Consider the following 20795-nt stretch of genomic DNA (forward strand, 5'->3'; position numbering starts at 1 on the left):
TGTGTGCAACTTAGGCAGCTTAGGGTGTGTCTCAAACTCCCATCTATCTTAATATCCATCTAACCCAGCCCAGATCTAGTAGAAATGTCTGCATAGCTCACCCACTATTTCTGTTGGTCGAAAAACTTAATGCAGGAATGAAGGAAGAGTTAATGAACAGTTAACTGATATTCGGACTTTGTTTTGGTTGATAAGATTTTATAGATTTACCTGAGATTGTCAGCTGGCAGTGATTTAGCCTGTGCTTGGTTAAGGTTTGGCTCTGTTTTCCAACCCTGACAGCGCAGAATTATTCTGTCAAATGGACACAAATCTACCCTTAACGTTATTTTAGTGCAGGCGAAATACACACAATATACAGAGCAATATTAAGGCTATCTGCTTTTGTTGTTACTGTCAAGGTTTAAAGTTTGAAAGTCCATTTGTTAAGTGTTCAGCTGTACCTGGCCTGTCTTTGGTTTGATTTAGTATTTTTCCTTGCAATTATGAGCATATGGGTCTGCACATTTAAATTGCTACCATGAAGCCATAGCACAGCAGCTTGTGTCAGTGTTCCCAGTATGAAAATGAGATCTTAAGCAATTTATCATCAGCCTCTAATGTGATCATGGTTTATTTTCCTTTAATTTCCTGTTTCTTCAGTGGTCTTGTCAAAGTTTTCCTGTGTTACTACTGTCACTGCAGAGGGCCTTTAAGCATCTGGTTATCAAACTTACAGTACAGTAAATACATAAACATACTAGTATGTTTTATATGGATCACCCTTTCTTTCTCAGTGCCACTTCTAGTTCAGATAGCATTAACGCAGCAGTGTTGGTAGCTGAAAGAGGAGAGTGTAATCAAGTAGGAGTATTGCAACAATGTTCACAAACACATTAAAAACGTAATTCAATTATTTAGCGCTGGAAACATTTGCTAGTGAAAGTTTTTTTGACATCTTCTTCCTTATGGATATTGTCCTTTCCCTAGATTTGACCATAGCACGGACTTTATTATTATGTTGTATGTGAGGTAATATAAATAAAATAAATAAATAGTTTAACAAAGGATGCAAAGAGAGAGGAATTAGATGTAATCATGTTGGCTGGTGGAAAGAAAGCCTGAGACATATCCATATGTGTTTCACTGATGCCAAACACAGTGTTCAACATTTTACACATACAGCTTCACTCCAAATGCTTCCGAAATTCTTTTCAGATGTTCAGCCTGAGCTCAGTGCGATAAATGTTTTTGATAAAAGCACCTACTGTAAGATCTTTAACCTGGAACAACTTCTTATGGAACTGTGAGTAGGTATCTGAAAACATCATGCACCTAAATACACCAATTTAAACAAAAACGGGGATTTCTTGAGTTTACAATTTGTTTGTTTGTTTTTTTAACTCTAGGCTTCAAAGTTTTTTTTCTTTTTTTCCTTTTTTTCTTCTTTTTTCTTTTTTCTTTGTCTTTTTCTTTTTTTCTTTGTTTTTCTTTTTTCCTTTTTTCTTTTTTTCCCTTTTTTTCTCTTGTTTTTTTCTATTTTTTTCCTTTTTTTTCTTTTTTCTTTTTCTTTTTTCTTGTTTTTTTTTTCCTTTTTTTTCTAGGCTTCAAACTTACATAAAGTGTTCATCTCATTAATTGTCAGTTCATGTGATACATTACATTTCAGATGATAAATGATGTATCAGATGCTTGTTTTGTTGAAAGAAAACAATACAAACTATGTTATTGTAAAAGTTGATGCCTCTGCTAAATAGAGGTCACATATTTATTTCCTTGCTACCGCAACTAAAGCAATAGTTAAACTATTAAAACACAATTCTTAAAATAAAAAAATTCTCTTAAACCAGTGTTAAAGTTCATTTTTTAAAGAGACATCTGTATTGAGTCTAGACAGTTACTGATGGCATTTTGAAAAAGGTGGAAAATGTGGGATCAATGGATGAGCGCAATGGAGAAACAATCACTGGCACTAGACAGTGCATCAGCTTTTGTTGTCTGACCTTACCTGACAAGGCAGTGGACGGAAACAGCGAGCCTTTTAAATCTGAGACGTGTTCAGGAGATTAAACATTGCGCAAGACTCACAGCTTTGCAGATGATGAGGAACTGTGGTTCTCTGGTCAGCCGCAAAGTTGTTTTCACTCATTCTGCTCTCATTTTCAAGTGTTTTTGTGGTAAGGTGACTAAATATGACTGATGATTGCAAGAGTGATGCACAAGTTAAAAAAACACTCAAAGATAAACATTTGGACACCTTACTTACCCTCTTGTTGGGGAAAAACACATTCACACACATTCACATGCAATTGTATAGGCTTCCATGGTGGTATCCTCTTCAGCAGGAAATGTCTTTTTAACAACCAATTAAAGGTGAGCCAGGCTGCTAGCTTACAAGAGGAATGTGCACTCTGAGGACCTGTCGAAGAGAAAAAGGGGGAGAAAGATTCATTGTGGGGGGGCGGAGATACAGTGAGAGAGGAGGCATTAAGAAAGCTAGAGAGCCGAACAAGTCCGGGATTTGGCACTTTCGCAGGTGTGCACAACAGGGGGTTAGAGGAGGAAGGAGTTTGTGTACCTACTCATACGTGTGTGTTGGTGTGTATGCGTGTGTCAGAATGTTTGCAAGTGTGTGGAGCTGCCAAACTGGCCACCTGTCTTTCCCTCGTTGTAGTTTTAGTGTTTCCTTTCATCCGGCCCGCAGCAGCACAGCTCCCACTTGGAGCAGTTAGCCTCCTGCCGTGTGTGTATGTGTGTGTGTGTGTGTGTGTGTGTGTGTGTGTGTGTGTGTGTGTGTGTGTGTGTGTGTGTGTGTGTGTGTGTGTGTGTATGTGTGTGTGTGTGTGTGTGTAGCTCAGGTCCCACTTGGGTTACAAAGACTAATGTTCCTAAAGGTGCATTTCACTCTTTCCTCCACATTTTTATATCTTTGTTCTTTATGTTTTATTGAGACAGTTCAAGTGGAGCCAGGAAGTTGGCCAACATGCTCACCGAGCACAAGAGGACACCAGAGGAAACTTGTGCTCCAGTGTCAACAGGAGGTCATGCTTCAGGAAAAGCACTGCTACCTATGCATCTTTAATTAATAGGCCTTATTCAGCTGGGTACCATCTGAGTACAAAAACATGGATGAGTTAGAATAAAAAACAGGAGGTGCTTCTCTCTACTTCACTGATTCTCATGTCATGATTATTGATTAATGTAGAAAAAACCTGGTAACGCTTTTGAGAGAACGGCCAATGTAGCCACTTGTTTTTTAAAAAAGATTTATTTGTCAATAAATACCGTGATAAACATTAATTTGAGCTTCACAAAGCTTCATTTTATGGATCTACAGACTGACACCTAGGGCTTAGAAAGCTTTTGCATAGAACAGTTTTTAGGGAGGTTTGTTTAAATAATTCCATATGTGACATGTTAAGAGTTGCATTCACCAACATTTTTTACAGTATTATCAGCTGTGTGTCACATGAGACTAACAGTAAGAAATCCAAACCTTTGGGACCCTTGGCACATGTTAGCATCATTGGTGGGATTACTGCAAACTAAACAACGTAGAGAAAACCAAATCTATTTCACCCAACTAGTCCTGCACACTTTGTTATAGAAACACCATTCATACATCTAATATCCAGTGTGTCCAGTGAACATGGCCGGCTATATTGGGTCTACCCGTGGCCTTTTCATTAGGGACGCCTGCGTAGATACATATGTGGCCACTCTATTAGGTACAGTTGTGTGCTTCTTAAAATGGCTGGCTGCTTTATTAGTTACATCTACATCAGCGCCATTTTATTAGGGACACCTTATTAGATACAGAGGTGGCCACTTTGGTAGGTAAAACTGTTGCCAGACACTTTGTTTGGTCCATCTGTGAAAGTCACTTTATTAGGTACAGCTAAAGTGTCTAATAAAGTGAGCAGCCATAGAGGAACTTGATAAAAATGACGGGTCATGTTATTAGATACCTTGTGTACCGCTGTATGTCTGTGTACCGAAGTGTCCTTCTTCCCAAATTTTAAACCTCAACCCACACAAGAAAATGCAATGCAAAATGTCCAACAGCAGTAAAAATCCCACCACAGTTTCTCCAGAAATTGCATAGTCTAGTTTAGCATATTGTTTTGGCCATAGGATTTGGAACCTGGACACTTTCAGTATCATTTTTCAGCTGTTTTCAGCAAAAACCTGGGATAATTCCACTGCATCTCACAGCCTAGCACTGAATGGCAAACGTTAGCAGCTATCTGGAGAACTTAATATAGTATTTAGTAGCTTAAGAATATTTCTCTCTAGAGATGGTAGAAATTGAGCTCAAAAGGAAAGTGCATATTTGTTTTTGCATTTTCTGGGTGGCCAGAAAGTCAAAATGAATTAAACTTCATGTTAATCTTCCGCCCTGTCTGCTGGGCGTTTGAACTGCGAATTGTTTTACAAGTTTTACAAGTAAATTATATTACTAGTTTTTTGTTCATCAGTATTATGTTTGGAGCGTTCTGTGCTGCACCCAAATGACCATAAAAATCTATAATTACATGTTTTAAAAACATAATCTTCTACGATTCTTTTTTCCTTGTCACTGAACGTGGAAGAGGAGATGAAAAGCATCCAATATAGCATTTAATAATAGTGAAGTGAGCGCTGATTGGGCAGGACAATGTCTTAATATTGAAGCATAATGCTATATGTTTGGGGAAATTAGTTCAGTAGGTTTTGGGCAGACCTTTTAACACTAAAACATTTATAGGAAACATTTTATTTTTCCTACTAGCCAAAACAACTTGTGCCTACGTTAAGTTGAGGGACAGAAGCAGATTCAGGGGGCTAACTGCCCCCTGATGCCTGCCAGGCACCATATTATAAATTAAGTAATTACATTATAGTTACAGTTATGCAATTACTTGTGTTTCAAAGGTACTTCAGATATCTGTACACATGGTTGATAGGTCTTTTTCTTCCTTCACAATTAATGCAAAAATCAACTGATTGCAATTAGTGTGCAGGCAGCAGCCAGACCCTGAACTTCAACAGGTAACAAACTGATGAGCAGTCAAGCCGCAGTCTCCGCTTTTACCTGTTCATGTTTCTAAAGCAGAATCTCTGTGGCGATCTCTTTAAAGTCTCTTTGGGCTGGTTTCCATCTTTGCTTTGTGTTGTCATGTTTGTGTTCACATGTAAAAACTAAAAGAAAGACAGTGTGTGTCCTCATTAGGATAGGGCTTGGTGTGTGGGACTGTAGCCACACATCAACACAAATAAAAATGTAACCTGCAAATATACATAGACAATAAAAAGAAAGCTCTGACTGCAGTTCCAAGGCCATAAGTATTTAAAGTTTTTGAATTTCACCTTTAATTTAAGAAGTTTAACAAAGCTACTGCAATAACTAGAAATTACAGCCATTTTTATGTGTAGCCCCCTATTTTCACAGGCTCAAAAGTAACTGCACAAACTAATATAATGTTTAAAAAACTATACTTTTCTTGATTCTTTCTAATACTTAGACGAAAATCTCTTTCGGGCAATGACTGCCTAAAGTCTAGAACTCAATGATGAGTTGCTGCTTGTTTGTGGGTCTCTCTGCATTCATTTTTGCATTTACTAAATGAAAAGCATGCTCTGCTGGGTTGAGATCAGGCGTCTTACTTGGTCATTGGAGAATATCCCATTTCTTTGCCTTGAGAAACTCTTGGGTTGCTTTTGCAAAATTTGTGGGCCGTGAGATGCCATCTGATCAGTTTTGCAGCATTTCGCTGAATCTGAGCAGAGAGCCTTGTACACTTCACAATCCATCCTGCTACTTCTATCAGCAGTCACATCATCAATAAACACTAGTGGCCCGCTTTCTCTGGCAGTCATACATGCCCATACCATAAACTTTCATCCACCATGTTTGACAGATGATGTGGTATGCTTCAGCTCATAAGCTGTTTTTCTCCTTCTCCGTACTTTTCTCTTCACATCATTCTGGTTGAAGCTAATCTTGGCTTCATCTATCCAAAGAATTTTTTTCGCTATTGTGCAGACTCTTAGATGTTTTTTTGGGAAAAGTCTAATCTGACCTTGTTTTTGAGTGTAATCAATAATTAATAGACATCTTTTGATTGTAGACTTTAATAATGATACACCTCCTCAAGAGTGTTCTTGACATTGGTTGGTTGTTTTTCTAAATCACTGAAATGAATTTTTTTCCCGTCATCTTCCACTTTGGCTGTCTTCTGTGGTCCTTCCAGCTTTTTGGTGTTGATGAGCTGGTCAGTGCATTCCTTCTTCTAAAAATGTACCAAAATGTTGATTTAGCCACTCTCAAAGTTTTTGTTATCTTTCTGATAGGTTTATTTTGGTTTTTCGGCCTCATGATGGTCTCCTTCACTTGTGTCAACATCTCTTTGGGCCTCATATTGAGTGTTCAAGTGAACAGCAACCAAATGCAAATTTAACACTGGGAATCAACTCCAGATCATTTATCTTCTTAATTTGTCATGAAATAACAAGGGAACAGGCCATGAAACCGCTTGTCAGTCAGTCATCCAATGAACTGTTTAAATCCTAAACAGTTAATGCAATATTTTTGTGAAAGTCTACAATCATCAATCACATATTGATTGTTTGATTTCAAACAAACTGTGGCATTGGACGGAAGCATTTTTTAAAATAAAGAGTCAATGTCCAAACATTGAATGAAGTGAAGTGTAGTTATGTTTTATCTAAATCATCTACTATAAGACAAATGGTCCATACCAAAGCCTGTGGTGCCGTAAAAGCGTGCAAATTCCAGCACGAACTCTTTTTTTTTTTTATAACTTCAGCTATCAGTGTTCACATGCCAGATTTCCGTGGGGTCATCTCTGTCAGACCATTATAGTGATAATAATAAGAGTCAGTCGGTCTTCCAACCTCCGGTTCACATTGGTCCAAAACCGCCCACTTAAATACGGCACAGCAGTTTGCCCTCTCAGCTGATCTGTTTCATCAATATAAAATACAGAGATCATTAGAAAGCTAAGCTATATCACAGATCTTCCCGTGTGTGCAAATGTGCACGTCCGCTCACACAGTACATCCATCTGTTTGTGCATATGTAAGTTCATCTGCGCACAAACGTGTGAATGGTCATCTGTGTGTATGCTAAGTTGTGCGTGCGTAGGCGTAGGGGGAACCTGATCTGGTCTGTGTGGGAGGAACCAGTCCCCCCCTTTAGTATCCAGACAGACGGCCTGCTAGAGAGATCAGACTGTCAGACTAACTGGACCAGAAGTCATTAGGACACGCTAGACACACAGAGCTTTTTCAAAGCTATTGCTTCCTTTAAAAAAAAAAAAAAAATACCTCAGCAGTAAGATTATCTACATTTCATCGGCTCATGATAGGACTAAGATCTTTAAGACATGCGGTGCTTTTCAGATCTTTTTCTCAGAAACCTATAAGCAGCAGGGACCACTTACTTTGAATCCGTGTCCTGAGATTTAGTCTTTTGTCATCCCGCGTTACGTTTTAGAAGAAAAAAACTCGTAGGGCATATCAAACAACTGTATTTTTTGGTATAAGCGATTATAGGCTTTGAAGCTATCTTTAATTCAGATTTTAATGAACTTTCAGACGACACGTTTCTCTCCTTCATCACCTTTGTGAGTTGTTTCTTTAAAGTGCGTGTCCTCTAAAAGACATCCATCTGGGGACATATTAACTCTAGAACTGGCTGTGAGTCCCCAGCAGTGATATAATTTGGGGGTGTTTGTAAGATCTGACACATGCACCCACACAAAATAAATCAGCTTTGTTTTTCAGCACCATTTCCACTAAAAGCTGTTTTTTGGCAGTGGAAAGTGGCACTTGAATTTTTTGTTAGTTGTTTTCCTTCATCGGGCACTTGTCACATTGTAGGAAAAAGCTCCATAATTGGCACCTCAGTCGCAGAAACAGCTTGTTAGCGTTGTTAAAAAATAATTTGGGAACACCGAACTAGTGCAGCACAGCGGTTAGCCTCCATTAAAAGAACAGGCTCAATTTACATTTCTTTTAATGGTGGAAAATAGCTTAAGAAATTCTACTGTTATATGACTTTGGGACACCAGTGGCATTATAAGATTTTAATACTCTTCATGCAGGATAATATATCACCCAGATGATGCAACATTTTCAGGTAGCCATAACTTCTATCCTCTGACCTTGAAGATAATGTAGGAAAAGTGTGTAGTAGTCACAGGAGAAAGAAAAAGATAAATGATCATTTTAAAGAAAGGGAGAATGTGCTCAAAAATGAAGGGCAGAATCTACATTTTCCATCACAGCAGTTGCCAGACTGGAGGAGATGCTGTATGAAGGTGATGGAGGACACAGAGTCAGAAACAGTGGAAAAGGCAGCAGAAAAAATAAGAAAACAAGATGATGATGTATGGATGCATCAATAAAAGGACAAGTTCAGAAGAATGTAGCTGGTGTGGGGCTAAGCACACTGGAAAGCCATCAACAACCAGACTCTGGGCAGTGGCACTCCAGGGAAAAGAGAGGAAGAGCAGAGGAGAAGAGAGAACAAGCATGTGGAAAGGTAAAGAAGAGGACAGCAAAGGGACAAAGGCAGATGTCCAAGTAGCCAACCTGCAGATTCAATTTTGCTCATTTTCCTCCCCTCTCCCTTTGCCTTGCCTTTTTCTTTCCTCCTTAAGCCTCTGTTGCCAACCTCATCTGCAACTTTAGTCAGTCTGAGCAACAGCAGAACCAACTAGAACCGAGTTCTCGAGGAGAGAAGGAACAAGCATGTGAGAGAGAAAGAGAGCGCCACAGGTGAATAAGGGTAATTAGGTTTATGTGAGCTATGGGATCAGACAGAGAGGAAGTTCCACTTAAAGGCGAATGAATTCTCTCCACCAGCCACAAAAGGATAATACAGCATTGATTTGCTATTAAAATATATCTGCAGCTCACCGGAAAGTCACAGTGGAAACTTCTACAACGTTTATTGGTTGGGACTGGCAAGAATTAGGAGAAGATTTTAGAGTACAATCTGTTTAACATACCAGCAGCATATGAATGAAATTTAATCCCAGATATACAAACTATTTATTGCTCATCTTGAGTTAAGTTCAACTCTCAAAAATGATTATTAGAAATAACCAATGCCAACAATGTTCCAGCATATTTTTGTGATGTCATATAGTCAACGATTGTACCTCAAAACGATGCACATTGTTTGTCAAAAAAAAAATCATATAGCCGTTAAATAACATAGTTTCATTATATAATGTTATGTCACATAAATATACATTTATACTTCAGTTTACACATTAATAACACACAGCTTTTCGGGAATACAAGTTTATGAGTGTGTTTTCAGATCATGTGCCATAAGTTCTCAGAGTCACTGATACAGTCAATAGTCTTTTATAAGTGGTATTAAGAGGTTCTTGGTGGTGTTGGTATGCATGTGAAAGCCATTTGAAAGTTCTCAAACTCTAAAAATTAAAAAAAAAAAAAAAAAGTCCTTTAACAAAATGCAAACTTTAGTCAAAATGTTCCTGGAAAATCCTGGAAGTGCTACAAGGAGTCCTTCAAAAGTCTTTGAGTCTTGTTAGTCGCTGTAAGCAAGTGATGAGCATTTTATCCACGTGGCTCGTGTCCTCGTTGTTAGCTCCTTATGGCGGTCTTCCTGTCTCTGTCTTTATTCTGCAAGAGACAGAAACAACATCTCACATCATTGAGGGGTTCACTGAAATCAAACTGAAACAACAGTTTGGGTTTTGCTCTCATGAGTTAGAGCTGGAGAAAACTTAAACGGTAGGTGGAAAAAAAGCAAACTGCCATCTAGAAGATTGATTCTTTATGGTGAAAATTTCATGTTGTTGGTGTTTTTACTTGATATATTTCATAGATTTCTCAGGAGGGTGGCTTGAGAAAGTCTTCCCTCCTGTGAGACGACTTTATCTGTCCACTCTCACAAATATAAAAAACAATTTGAGGTAAGATCAAAGAAACAAAGGTTATAATCTGCGATGGATACTTCTTAAGCGTCATTTCATGAAAATTTGCCAGTTTTGATTGAAGCTTTCTCTGGTTTCATTAACACAAGCATACTTTATTTTTAATTAATTTATTCAAACCATATTTCATCACAGAGGCTCTAAAGAAGCCCAGCAATTTTACAGTAAAAAAAAATCATAACAGGTAAAAAAGATGATTTTCTTTTATGTAAACCATAAAAAATGCACTCAAAAATATATGGTTTAGTACTGGAATCACTGGCACAGCAAGTTCATGTGGTTTTAGATGTGCTCTGCTTTTAGTTGATGGGAGAGTAAATTAGCCTTGACTGCATGCAGTAAACTCACATAAACACATTCTGTAATGTAGCACACAACATTAATTGTGGTGGCAGAGAGAAATGAGCTTTTCTTTAATACTATTACAGCCTGAAGATTGACATCATGAGCTGGTTCATGACAGCAGAGCATGATGATATGCTTCTCATTTATCTGTGGTATCAGAGCAAGAGGCCCTGATTTCCTGGCTGGTTAGGAGACCTTCGCTATCTGGCCAGGAAAATAACATCACTTTTTCCCTCTTCACCTAACCTCTTCTCAGCTCACTTGGGCCATCTACCACTGGCTTTTCAGGCAACAGTCAAGGGATTTTATTGAACACACCACTGAGTGATATGCAACACATATCATCCATGCTTTTGTAAAAAAAAAAGAAAAGAAAAAAAAAAGACTGTTTTAAGGATTAACTCATAGCTGACAAAGGATCTTTTTTATTTAATTCTTCAGCTGAAGAATAAGGCTACCATTATCCCATATGCTAATATAAGCACTCTTGTCCTCTCCTGACTTTTCTCTACCCCCTCTCATATCATCTCAACTAACCCTCTCTGCCTCCCACTTTCCTTTCCTCTCATCACGCCGAACACCTGTTACACATTTCCTCTCAGACGGTGCACAAGGTGTAGGTGTTTGGAAAAATCCGTTTGCCTGAGATCAACATAGGTGGGTTGGTGGTTGGAAGGGTATCAGGCGGTAATCAAAGAATGAGATCATAAGACTTGGACAGGAATTGGTACTCCCACTGACGGAGGTGAGTGAGTGTGAGGAGACGCAGAAACCGTTGTTGTCAATCCTTCCTCCAGCTGGATCAGCAGAGGATCATTAGATTACACTGCAATTGAACCATTACCGTTGCTAGACATGAATCATTACCACTGTGTTACTGGCTGCGAGTGCAAGTATGAGCAACACCAGCAGTATAATTTAGTATGTAGTAGCCACGCTTAAAAGCAGCTACTTCATGTGACCAAATGTGTCTTATTTGTTCTTCTGTTGTCCTGTTTTCAAAACTAAGTAGATAGTAGATCAGATATTACTAGCATAAGGAAATATTAGAACATCAATCAGCACATGTAGGGTTTCCTCATTTGTAAAGTCCATAGAGGTCTTTCAGCCTTAATCCTAATGCAAATAAGCATATATTTACCACCATTTATACTCTCAGTTGCCTTCTGGATTGTTTGTACCATAAATAAATAAGAGGCACTTATATCATATTAAGAGTTTCTTATGACCCAAAGACAAAACGAGTGGGAGAAAAGGACAGAAAATCGTTATTTTGTTGGTGTCCGTGGATCCCATCTGTAGATTTGCTCTTTTTTGCTGAAGAGCGCAGTTTTATAATTTATAGTAAATCTCTTGGCTGTGATTCGTGGACCGCTTGGGGATCCCCCCACATTAAGAACCCTTGCTTTAGGCACAAATCCATTCCTAGTACAACTGAGAGTCTTGCTCTGATCACCATAAAAGATTACTCAAGACTAATGATCTGCCTCAAATTGTCTGTCAGTTTAACCATCTGACATGACATGTAGTCTGGCTCAGATGTCTATTTTGTGTCACTTACAGCCTGGAAAAACCTCAGCTTCATTGACGCTTTGCTCTTATTGTGCTTGTTCCCTTTCACAAACCATCAAAACCATCAGTTGGAAGACAAAAACGCAGCCATGCTCCTGGGTGTTTGTTGGAAAGCAACGGGGAAAATTGAAGGCATTTGTCAGTGGAAGGAAAAGTACTTGAGGCAGTTTAGAGTTAAAGTGGGTACGTGAGAAATTTCACTTGAAACCTGTGTGTGAAAATTGGATGATTTCCCAAATTACAGCGGAATCGGTAAGAATCAGCCCACGTCTCATTGTTAGTGCTCCGTGACAGTTTAGAGGCACAGCTGTAGCTGGTGTAGGCGGTTCAGCTGGAGTGTAGCCGGTTCAGTCAAAACAGAAGGTGGAGGGGATTTGGGGAGGGGGGCTTTAAGGCCGGCCTGGTAGTCAAAACAATCTCCTGAAGACTAATAGGGCATGCTCGGATGACATCTCTGCTCTCTCTTTTCTCTTTCCAAACAGGCTCGCGCGCACACACACATACCGCTGTCTTCCCAGGAGGCCGATTTGTCTGACACTAATATGATTACCTGCTGATGTTTACTTTAGATATGATATGATGATACTACCAAACTTGAACAATATCTTTGGACCAACAAGGAGAAAGCAGCCTGTCTTAACCCTAATGTGAAGACAGTAAACACTTTCTTCACAGCATCTTATCAAGTCCACAAATTCAGTCTTTAGTATTGTTTTTCCGAAACCCAATCCTGCCGTTCCTTCACCTATAACTGGATTTTCCATTCTCTTTTTTTCCTGTGTTAAGCTGTTCTGTCAAATACAAACATCTAATTTAGTTTCTGGCTGCACGAGGACAGGAATGACTGGTTGGAAAAAATAATTTCTACTTGGGCACTGGCCCGCAATCGTATAAGGAGATTGGTATTTAACCATGAAATGAAAACTGGTAATATCCTTTCAGTTTAGCGAGTGAAAGTATGTGTATGCGTCAGGGCCTCTGGTGGCTTATAGAAGCTGTAATTTCCCCCATAAATGATCATTAATTGATAAATAAAACATAAGAGACTTCGATTGAGTCAAATAAAACACAAAATAAGGCCCCAGTCTGCCACAACGTGACTTGGACGCACCACAAATTCATGTTCATTGCATCTTTGCCAGTAAGCACAGCTCTTGATTAATCTTAGATTGCCTAATTAGATGCTGCTTGCACCAGGCAGCCACACATGTACTTTATTTTCCCCCGCATTTTAAAAATCTGTTTTAATGACTCCATAACAAGCCAGACTTCATTTTCACTAGTCTCAGATGACTTAATTTTGCTACATTATGCACTAACCAGCGCTTGATCATCAGTGCTAAGATGTAGACCCTAAAAAAGCCAGTATGTCATTAGCTTCAGTACATATTGTTTCAAGAAACAGCATAAATCCTGCTTTGTCGCTGTGTTTCTCTAAGACCTGGCTCGACTTTCTGTAGTTTTGCTTTAATTTGCTCGGTGAGCAGCCCTTTCCCCGAAGACCGAATGGCTACAGAATGATAGTTTTGCTAATAGATTTTGTTAGTTATCTGACCCGGCTTCTTCTGCTGGTGTTAAATTAGGATTTAACCGTTTCCATCTGTGCTGAAAATATACAGACAGGTCCACGCTCGAGGGCACACACTCGTACACAAACTCACACACACCGAGCGTGGCTGAGAATACATTTAGACGCTGCCGTCAGCGTGTTAGCTGCCTTCGATGCACCTCATTAGCATAGCGAAGCTCTTGCTCACGAGGCACGAAAAACATTCCCTCCAACTCAACGCTAGCATTATCAGCAAATGAGGGCAATTTAGTTTTCATCTATGACGTTCTACCGAGACGTCGACTCCGTGCACAAAAGTGACGCAATGCTTTTTTCCAGTGAAAACAGACTAATATCCAAATAACTGCAAAAACCGCAGTCATTAGCGCGGCCCCGCACATGTCCTATGCATGCATTTAAGCCCTCTTTAGGCCCACGGTTCATTTGATCTCTATAAAGAAGCAAAGTGTAGTTTGAGCACAGCCTAAAAACCAACTGTCCAAACTGGAGGATAAATAGCTAAGTTGATTATCCCGCTGAGTCGTTGGCTATTTCTCTCTCTCTCTCTCACTCTACTTCTCCATCTCTGTTTCCACAACTTCCTGCACACCATTAGTTTAGAAAGTGTTGAAAGCGCAGTCGTGATCCAGAACTCCTTAACTAAGTAATCATATTTAAGACTTTTTTTTCTCTCTTTTTTGCACGCTGTCTAGAAGTGGTGAACGGCTGTCTGGTTGGAAAGACTAGGAGGTAGGGTGAAATGCTTTTGATAAAAGTGTCTGAGTGCGGTGGTGCGCTGTGTGCCCACATGTGTGTGTATATATATGTGTGATTGGTGTGGGCGTGAGTGTAAGCAGGGAGGGCGTTTCACAGTGAGTGGTTTCCAGGCTCCTTTAACATCACCATCAAAGCCCAACGTCAATGTGTTTCTAATAGCAGCCGCTGAATTAAACACTGGCTGTATGGCCTCAGCAGAGGATAAATCATTTACAGAACAATTAGCTCATTTGTTGCTCTGCTCTGTGCTGCCAATGACTTCCAGACACAGAGAGCCAGCCAGTGTGTGTGTGTGTGCATATCTGTCTGTGAGTGTGTTTGCAAGGTTGCTGCTTAAGACACATTAAAAAATTCACTCTAGATGTGTCACTCACATCCGTCTCATGCAAAAACAAATGCAAGTGGTCCTCGCCCTCACACCAGCAGAGAAGAGGTTTGGTTCCAGTTGCACAGTAAGATTTTAGTGCCCCCGTCTTTCCATCCACATACACAAATCACCATGCGTAGTTGTGCTGCAGCCGAGATATAAATCAGAACAGTTTGCGATATCAAAGGCAGAATCCATTGTCTGGTTACGTTTGCTTTTTGATTTCCAGAAATTCCAAATAAATGACCTCCGTTGAGTGCGAGTAAAACTCTGGGCCGTGCCTTAAAACGCTTGTAAACGCATCTAAATTTAACCATTTCAAAAGAAGCGCTGGTCTATTTACACCAACCACACCATAAGTACCAAAGCAGTTATATTTTCACCAAATTTGTCTTTCATTTTTTTGAAAATTTTGTTTCCGAACATAAGATGTTGCTTTTAATTAATGAGACGAGCTTCTTCGAAATTCAAATGATGGAAAACGCTTGGGCACATCACATCCAGCTTGAAAGGAGAATGCAGTGTGATTGCTCTTATTGGCAGACGAACTGCTATTTCTATTTACTTTAGCCCTTTGAATTGAATTAACCCGCTCTCTGTTTCGGGCCAAAAGAAACAGGCCACAGTTGAACGCTGCGGACTAGAGACAGACAGATTAGCACATTTTAAAAGATGTTTGTTTTGAATCACGTTTTGCATAAATTCAGATTGTAAAATAACTGCAGCAGACAACCACCTCGACACTTTCACCATCACTGAAGGTGACCTCTACCAGATATTGACTTAAGACAATAAAGAGCTGATTATTATAAAAGCTGCCACTGTGAGCTTCTCCTGTCACATGTTGAGTCCAGGCATCTGACAGTTGCACTGACAGCAAAGAGCCTTTGCACAGGATAGCTGCATCAATCAAGTAGACAGCACGGGGATTTGAGGCGCGCTCGGCTCACCTCAGTCGTCTGTCCTCAGTATTGTACATCTCATTTACAGATGTAGCCATCAAGCATGTCCCCCCTTTTTTTTAAATCCAAGTATCAAAGGCACCAGCACGCAAGAGCTGCACTCCAGTTTGTCTTTTCCAAACTGCTTGTGCTCCACCCCTTACACATCAGATTTTTGCTGTGATATATATGAACATTCAAGGAGGTATTTGGCATCAAAACAAAAAAGATAGAGTAAATTTCACAAAGTACCTATTCAGGCTTCACCTGACACTTTAGGGCATCAAGAGAGAGATTTTGTTCTTTATGTTAGCACAAAAAATTAAAAATAGATCATTTTTTTTCCTGACAAGCCTCTACTAAACCTCTCTCCAAATATCTTGAATTTTTCAGACGACTTGAAGGTGGGTGAAAATTTTTAACCTAAAATCTGACAAAAACAAAAAAAAAAGACCCGTCATTCATCAAACGGCTGACATTTGACGACGCAGCGATATTGAGAGGGTTTAAATTATGTTCTGTATCATTTTCAGGAAACTCACCGTAAATGAGTGAAATTCATTTTAAAGCTCCTTAAAACATGTGTATAAAGAACCGACACATAATGAAATCACATCAGTATTCACATCATTATTCCTCCGACTCTGTAAGATGTAAAGCGTAGCACTCCGTGTGCAGTAGTCATTACTAACAACACTGTTTGTTTTGAAACAGTTATACTGTATTCACACACATAATAAGAGGAAATGAGCGTATACTTTTCTCACTTTCGCCCTCTCCGACGCTGGAAAGAAGTGTAACTGAAGCAGCTGGTCTAAGCAGACCTGACAGCTGTGATGAACCTCAATGACCATAAAAACATACAAAGAGAGCACTCAGGACACAAAGTCTCATTTTACCTTCACAATCGTTTCCTCTCTGTAATCACCAGCACTGACTCTGCCCTTTAGCCCACTTAGACCCACTATAGCCACTTTTCCAGGGAAAACGAAATGCTCTCAGGTTCTGCCAATCAGAGGAGGCCAAATGAACCTCATTTTTCTCCTAAAATATATTTTAGATAATCGCATCAATTTAATTTGGAAATCGCACAATAAACATTCAGCGTGGATACATGAGCCTCTTTGCACTGCGTGTGCCGATATGATGGCGAGGAGGAGCACTGGAGCCTGGTGGGGTGATATTATTATCACTACACCAGGCCTTTGTTGAAGGGTCCAGCTAACAAGTCCTGTGCTTGTATCCAAAGCCCAGCTCAGCTTATTCCTGTGTGCCAATACAGCTTAACTTTAAACATAGCCACACAGTGTATCCTGTACTTGTACCCACACAACATCCTGCTGTTAACCGTCTAACTAACCAAGTGAAGATTAATCCACCACTGAAATTAGACCAAGAAAGTGCACCATTTAACATTTTTTTACTGGTTGTATGCAGTAAAAAAAATGCAATATAGAGTAAAAAAAAAAAAAAGATCTTCACATTGTGATACTGATAAGCTACTAAGTTCACTTTAAGCAGAACTGCAAAGACATTATAGTTGTTTGTGTGTGTGTATGATTCATAAAACTGTTTGCATAAACCAAAACTAAGCAACCATTTCTACACCCTTGTGTTAACTCATCTTCTGTCTCCTCGCTTGTGATTCTTCTGGATTCGTTTGGGGAAGTCAGCCAAGTACGCTTGACGCAACGTACACAGCACACAGGGGAGAATAATGAGACTTTTCATTGAGCTACCGGGAAACATCATAACGTGACTGACAGTGTGTAACACAGAGTAAGCTGAAGTGTCTGCGCTCGAGTGTTTTGACATGAGAAATAGTTTTCTACCCAGCATGCATTTACAGGTCAGTCATGCAACCACAGCGGCGAGCTGACAGCAGCAGATAGTATTACAAAGCTCCTACTGGCAGCTCTGACCTCCATCAGGTCGATCGATATGCACAAAGGTGGTGGTGGTGGTGTTTGAGGGGAGCCGGGGTGCACATGTTGAAGGTAAAGAAATGAAACAGAATGAGATGTTTGCGAGGACAAAGTAGGAAGTGAAGGATACAGCGAGGATAGAAGGGTTAAAAAAAAGGAGAGGAGGAGACGGTGGAGAGGGAAGGGGTACAGGTTTCAGGCGAGTTATCTGCGAGCTGAGGACGTCTGGGTTTGGACGCTCAGGACGTCTAGTTTTTCACTCGCAGAAGTTTGGAGGGGTCGGGGGGTGGGGTGGGACACTAAGACTGCTGAGTCTCAGGTTATCCCCCAGCTAAAGGGTCTCTGGGTTGAGACACTGAGGAGGGTATTAGCTTTCACACACTGCTGGGGTAACGGCGGAGTCTGCCAGATGTCAGCCCCTTACCCATAAATCCTGCTAAATGGGCGGCAGCTATGGGCTGGGGGGGAAGTCAACTCTTTATCATCTTCTGTGGCATTTGTCAAAATCAGAACTGGGGTCATATATATTTAACTTCACTCAGCTGATCCCTCATTTTCTGTATTTTCTCATCAAGCTGATGATTTTCGTCTGCGAGAGTGGCTTTGATTATGTTAATTTCCCGCGATGATTCAATCAAATATGAGCAGAAACAGGTTCGCCCTAAGGTGTAGCTTATCCATTTTAATAGTTGTAGAGAAATGTAGATTTTGATCAAGATTATTGACAAAAGTGGAGAAGAAAAGTTTGTTGTTTTGTTTTTTTTGCTCTAAAATGTTATCGATTCTCCACCTACATTTTGTCCTGTGACTGTGACTTTCACTGGAACAAAGTAATTGCCAGTTACCAATTTGTATCTCTCAGGTCAATCTCGAAAAGTTATGATTAAAACCTTCTCGTATTCGGGCTGACGTCAATGCATTCTTGAAATTATACGCATGGTTTTGGACGGATTTCATGGGCTCCTGGTCATAAATCTCAGTCACTGCATAAATACCCTCATAAACTCTAAATTCATATTTTTTAAAAAGAGAGCAAAAACAACACCATAGATGGGTTTAGACACAACACTCGTACACATTTAGTCTGGAAAAAGCCTGCGTGCCGTTTGAACCCAGCTCTCGGAGAGAAAAACAACCACTACTGTGGACTGTAATGCTCAGAGATTTTCAGAAACCACCTGCTTGATTAAAACTAACCCCCGATGATACAATAACACTGAGTCCTTTAAAAAGTGGTTTTGCTTTTACAGTCCCTCTGGGCCAATCTGGTTTATGGGCACATTCACTGATCTCAGGTCAGCTGTCCTAAACCACCGCACAGTGTCTCCGACCGCACTGGTCTTCAGCTAAATCTCTATCATTTGTATTTTGGAAAATTTAACAAAGATAAATTTTAAAAAAACAAGACTTTTCTTTTTAACTTCCCGCCATTTAGTTTTAGAGGATTTTTATGCAAAACACACTTTTAACTTAATGTTTTCCCCGATTTCCCTCTTCTTCTTTAACTCACTGAGAGTTTGTTATTCGCTCACCATTTTCCTCTGGTTGCTGAGGCAGAAGGTACAGATGTGCTTGGGCTGCGCTGATTGGTCGGATCCTCGGTTTGGGGAGGAGCTGACATGGAAAAACGGCGGTGAGGGAGCGTGGCAGGGCTGTCCGTCATGAAGCCCTTCGCCCAGGAGCAGCACGTTACCCAGATGGCTTATGTAGCTGCTGGCCAAACGCAGCGTCTCGATCTTTGACAACTTCCTGCAATCATGAAAACAGTTGTGGTGTTGACAGAGGGAAAAAAAGAAATTTGGAGGGTAATGTAAAGATATCTGCCTCATAGAATATGTTCAAAACAGTAAGATAATGATGCTAGATGCTAGAATTTTTCTTCCCTGTTCGAGTTTGGAAAGAGTTTCAAATTAAAGGCCTAAATATAAAACCGTTATTTATTTGGTTCTCCAGGTGGAAATCATTGTGTCTCTGTCTTATTTGTGCATCATGTCACGAAACAGTAACTCATGCTGCTCTTTACCTGTCTGCAGGCTCGGTGGGGATGAGTGTGCGCAGCGCTGTAAATGCTGTGTTGACAGAATTGGTGCGATCTCTCTCCCGCGCGTTGGCCGCAGTCCTCTGGCGATATTCCTTAGGTGGGGATGAGTCCGGGGGGACCAGTCTCGCGGCCATGCTCCCTACTTCTATCCCTCCGCCTCCTCCCCCGCACAGCTTCCTCTTCCTGTTCACCTTGATGTGAAAGGCAGATGGGGAAGACGAGGACAAGCGAAAGGCGGCGTTGGAGGAATTGCTGGTACGCTCCTCGGAGCCCGAGCCCTCGCTGCCGTTCTCATCATCGTCTTCGGAGAGTAGGGCGATGTCGCCGTACAGGAAGCGGCCCGCGGGGGGTGCCGTGCGCAGCATGGCGAATGTCATCTTGGGCGCAACAGCGTGACAGTTACTGGTCAGTCTTGTGGGGGCTTCCTCAAGGCAAGGTTGAGCTGATGAAGCTTGTTGGCTGAAGCTGGTTGATGCTGACGGCTGCTGAAGGTGTCCACCAGAGCTATTTCCCCCAAAACTTCTCTTCTTCACAAAATAAATTAAGCCAGGAGAATCGAATGTTTCCCTTGTGAGTCTAATTTGCCTCAACTTGTAATCTCCCCTTATTGAAGTTGATCCTAAAGCAGGTTAAGAGGTCACGACAACTTGACCTCAGAGCACTTGGGTCATGGACAGCTGCAGGTTCCAAGTCCTTCTTGTTCTTTCTGGATCAATTCACATGCACTTCACATCCCAAAGATCTGTGTCTCCTGCAGCTATCACTTCAAAATAAAAATTAAAAAATCAGTTTATACTTGCATGTTGAAGCAAAAATTGGTCTCGTCTCTCATTGCTTCGTTGCGCTTCTTTCTTTGCCCTTCGTTTCTATATTTGCCCGTTTCAATTCCAGAAACAACTCTGCGCCAGTCGCCTCACTCTCTCGTGCTCTCTGTCCTTTCTCCCTCTCTGTGTGTCTCTGCTCCACATGTGCCTGCAGTCTGAGTGTTTCCGTCTGTCTCTGGTCTTAAAGCCAGTGGGAGGGCAAAAGGACTGCACTGCTCCTCCCTCTGAGCACTGAGGGTCCCTTGGCTGCTCTCTAGAAGCAGGCCGGAGAGACCGGAGGCAAGAGGCAAACCATCCGCAGGAGTTTGTTTTGGCTGCATGCTGATATGTTCCAGGGGAAATCCACCCTAAAACAGATCTTGCATCACCCACAGGGCCCTCTAAAATTTAAGAAATACGGTCGACATGTTGGATAAAATGCTGTCATGTGGCATTAGTAATAAAGCCGTTATCTTGGACGGTACAATCAGATGTCAGGTTGATCTATTTCTCTATATT

At 40.6% G+C, this 20795-nt stretch overlaps 1 protein-coding gene across 1 annotated transcript; it reads right to left on the reverse strand.

Moving 5' to 3' along the window:
* Positions 1-8901: 8901 nt before the first annotated feature.
* On the reverse strand, positions 8902-20433 carry LOC134636928 (basic helix-loop-helix transcription factor scleraxis-like). Its single transcript, XM_063487197.1, has 3 exons — positions 19456-20433; positions 18965-19181; positions 8902-9642 (listed from the first exon to the last, which is right to left on the reverse strand). The coding sequence occupies exons 1-3, from the start codon at positions 19848-19850 to the stop codon at positions 9604-9606; spliced, it is 651 nt and encodes a 216-aa protein (XP_063343267.1). The 5' UTR covers positions 19851-20433; the 3' UTR covers positions 8902-9603.
* Positions 20434-20795: the final 362 nt, after the last annotated feature.

This window comes from Pelmatolapia mariae, linkage group LG10_11 (genome assembly GCF_036321145.2).
Source record: "Pelmatolapia mariae isolate MD_Pm_ZW linkage group LG10_11, Pm_UMD_F_2, whole genome shotgun sequence".
NCBI lineage: Eukaryota > Metazoa > Chordata > Actinopteri > Cichliformes > Cichlidae > Pelmatolapia > Pelmatolapia mariae.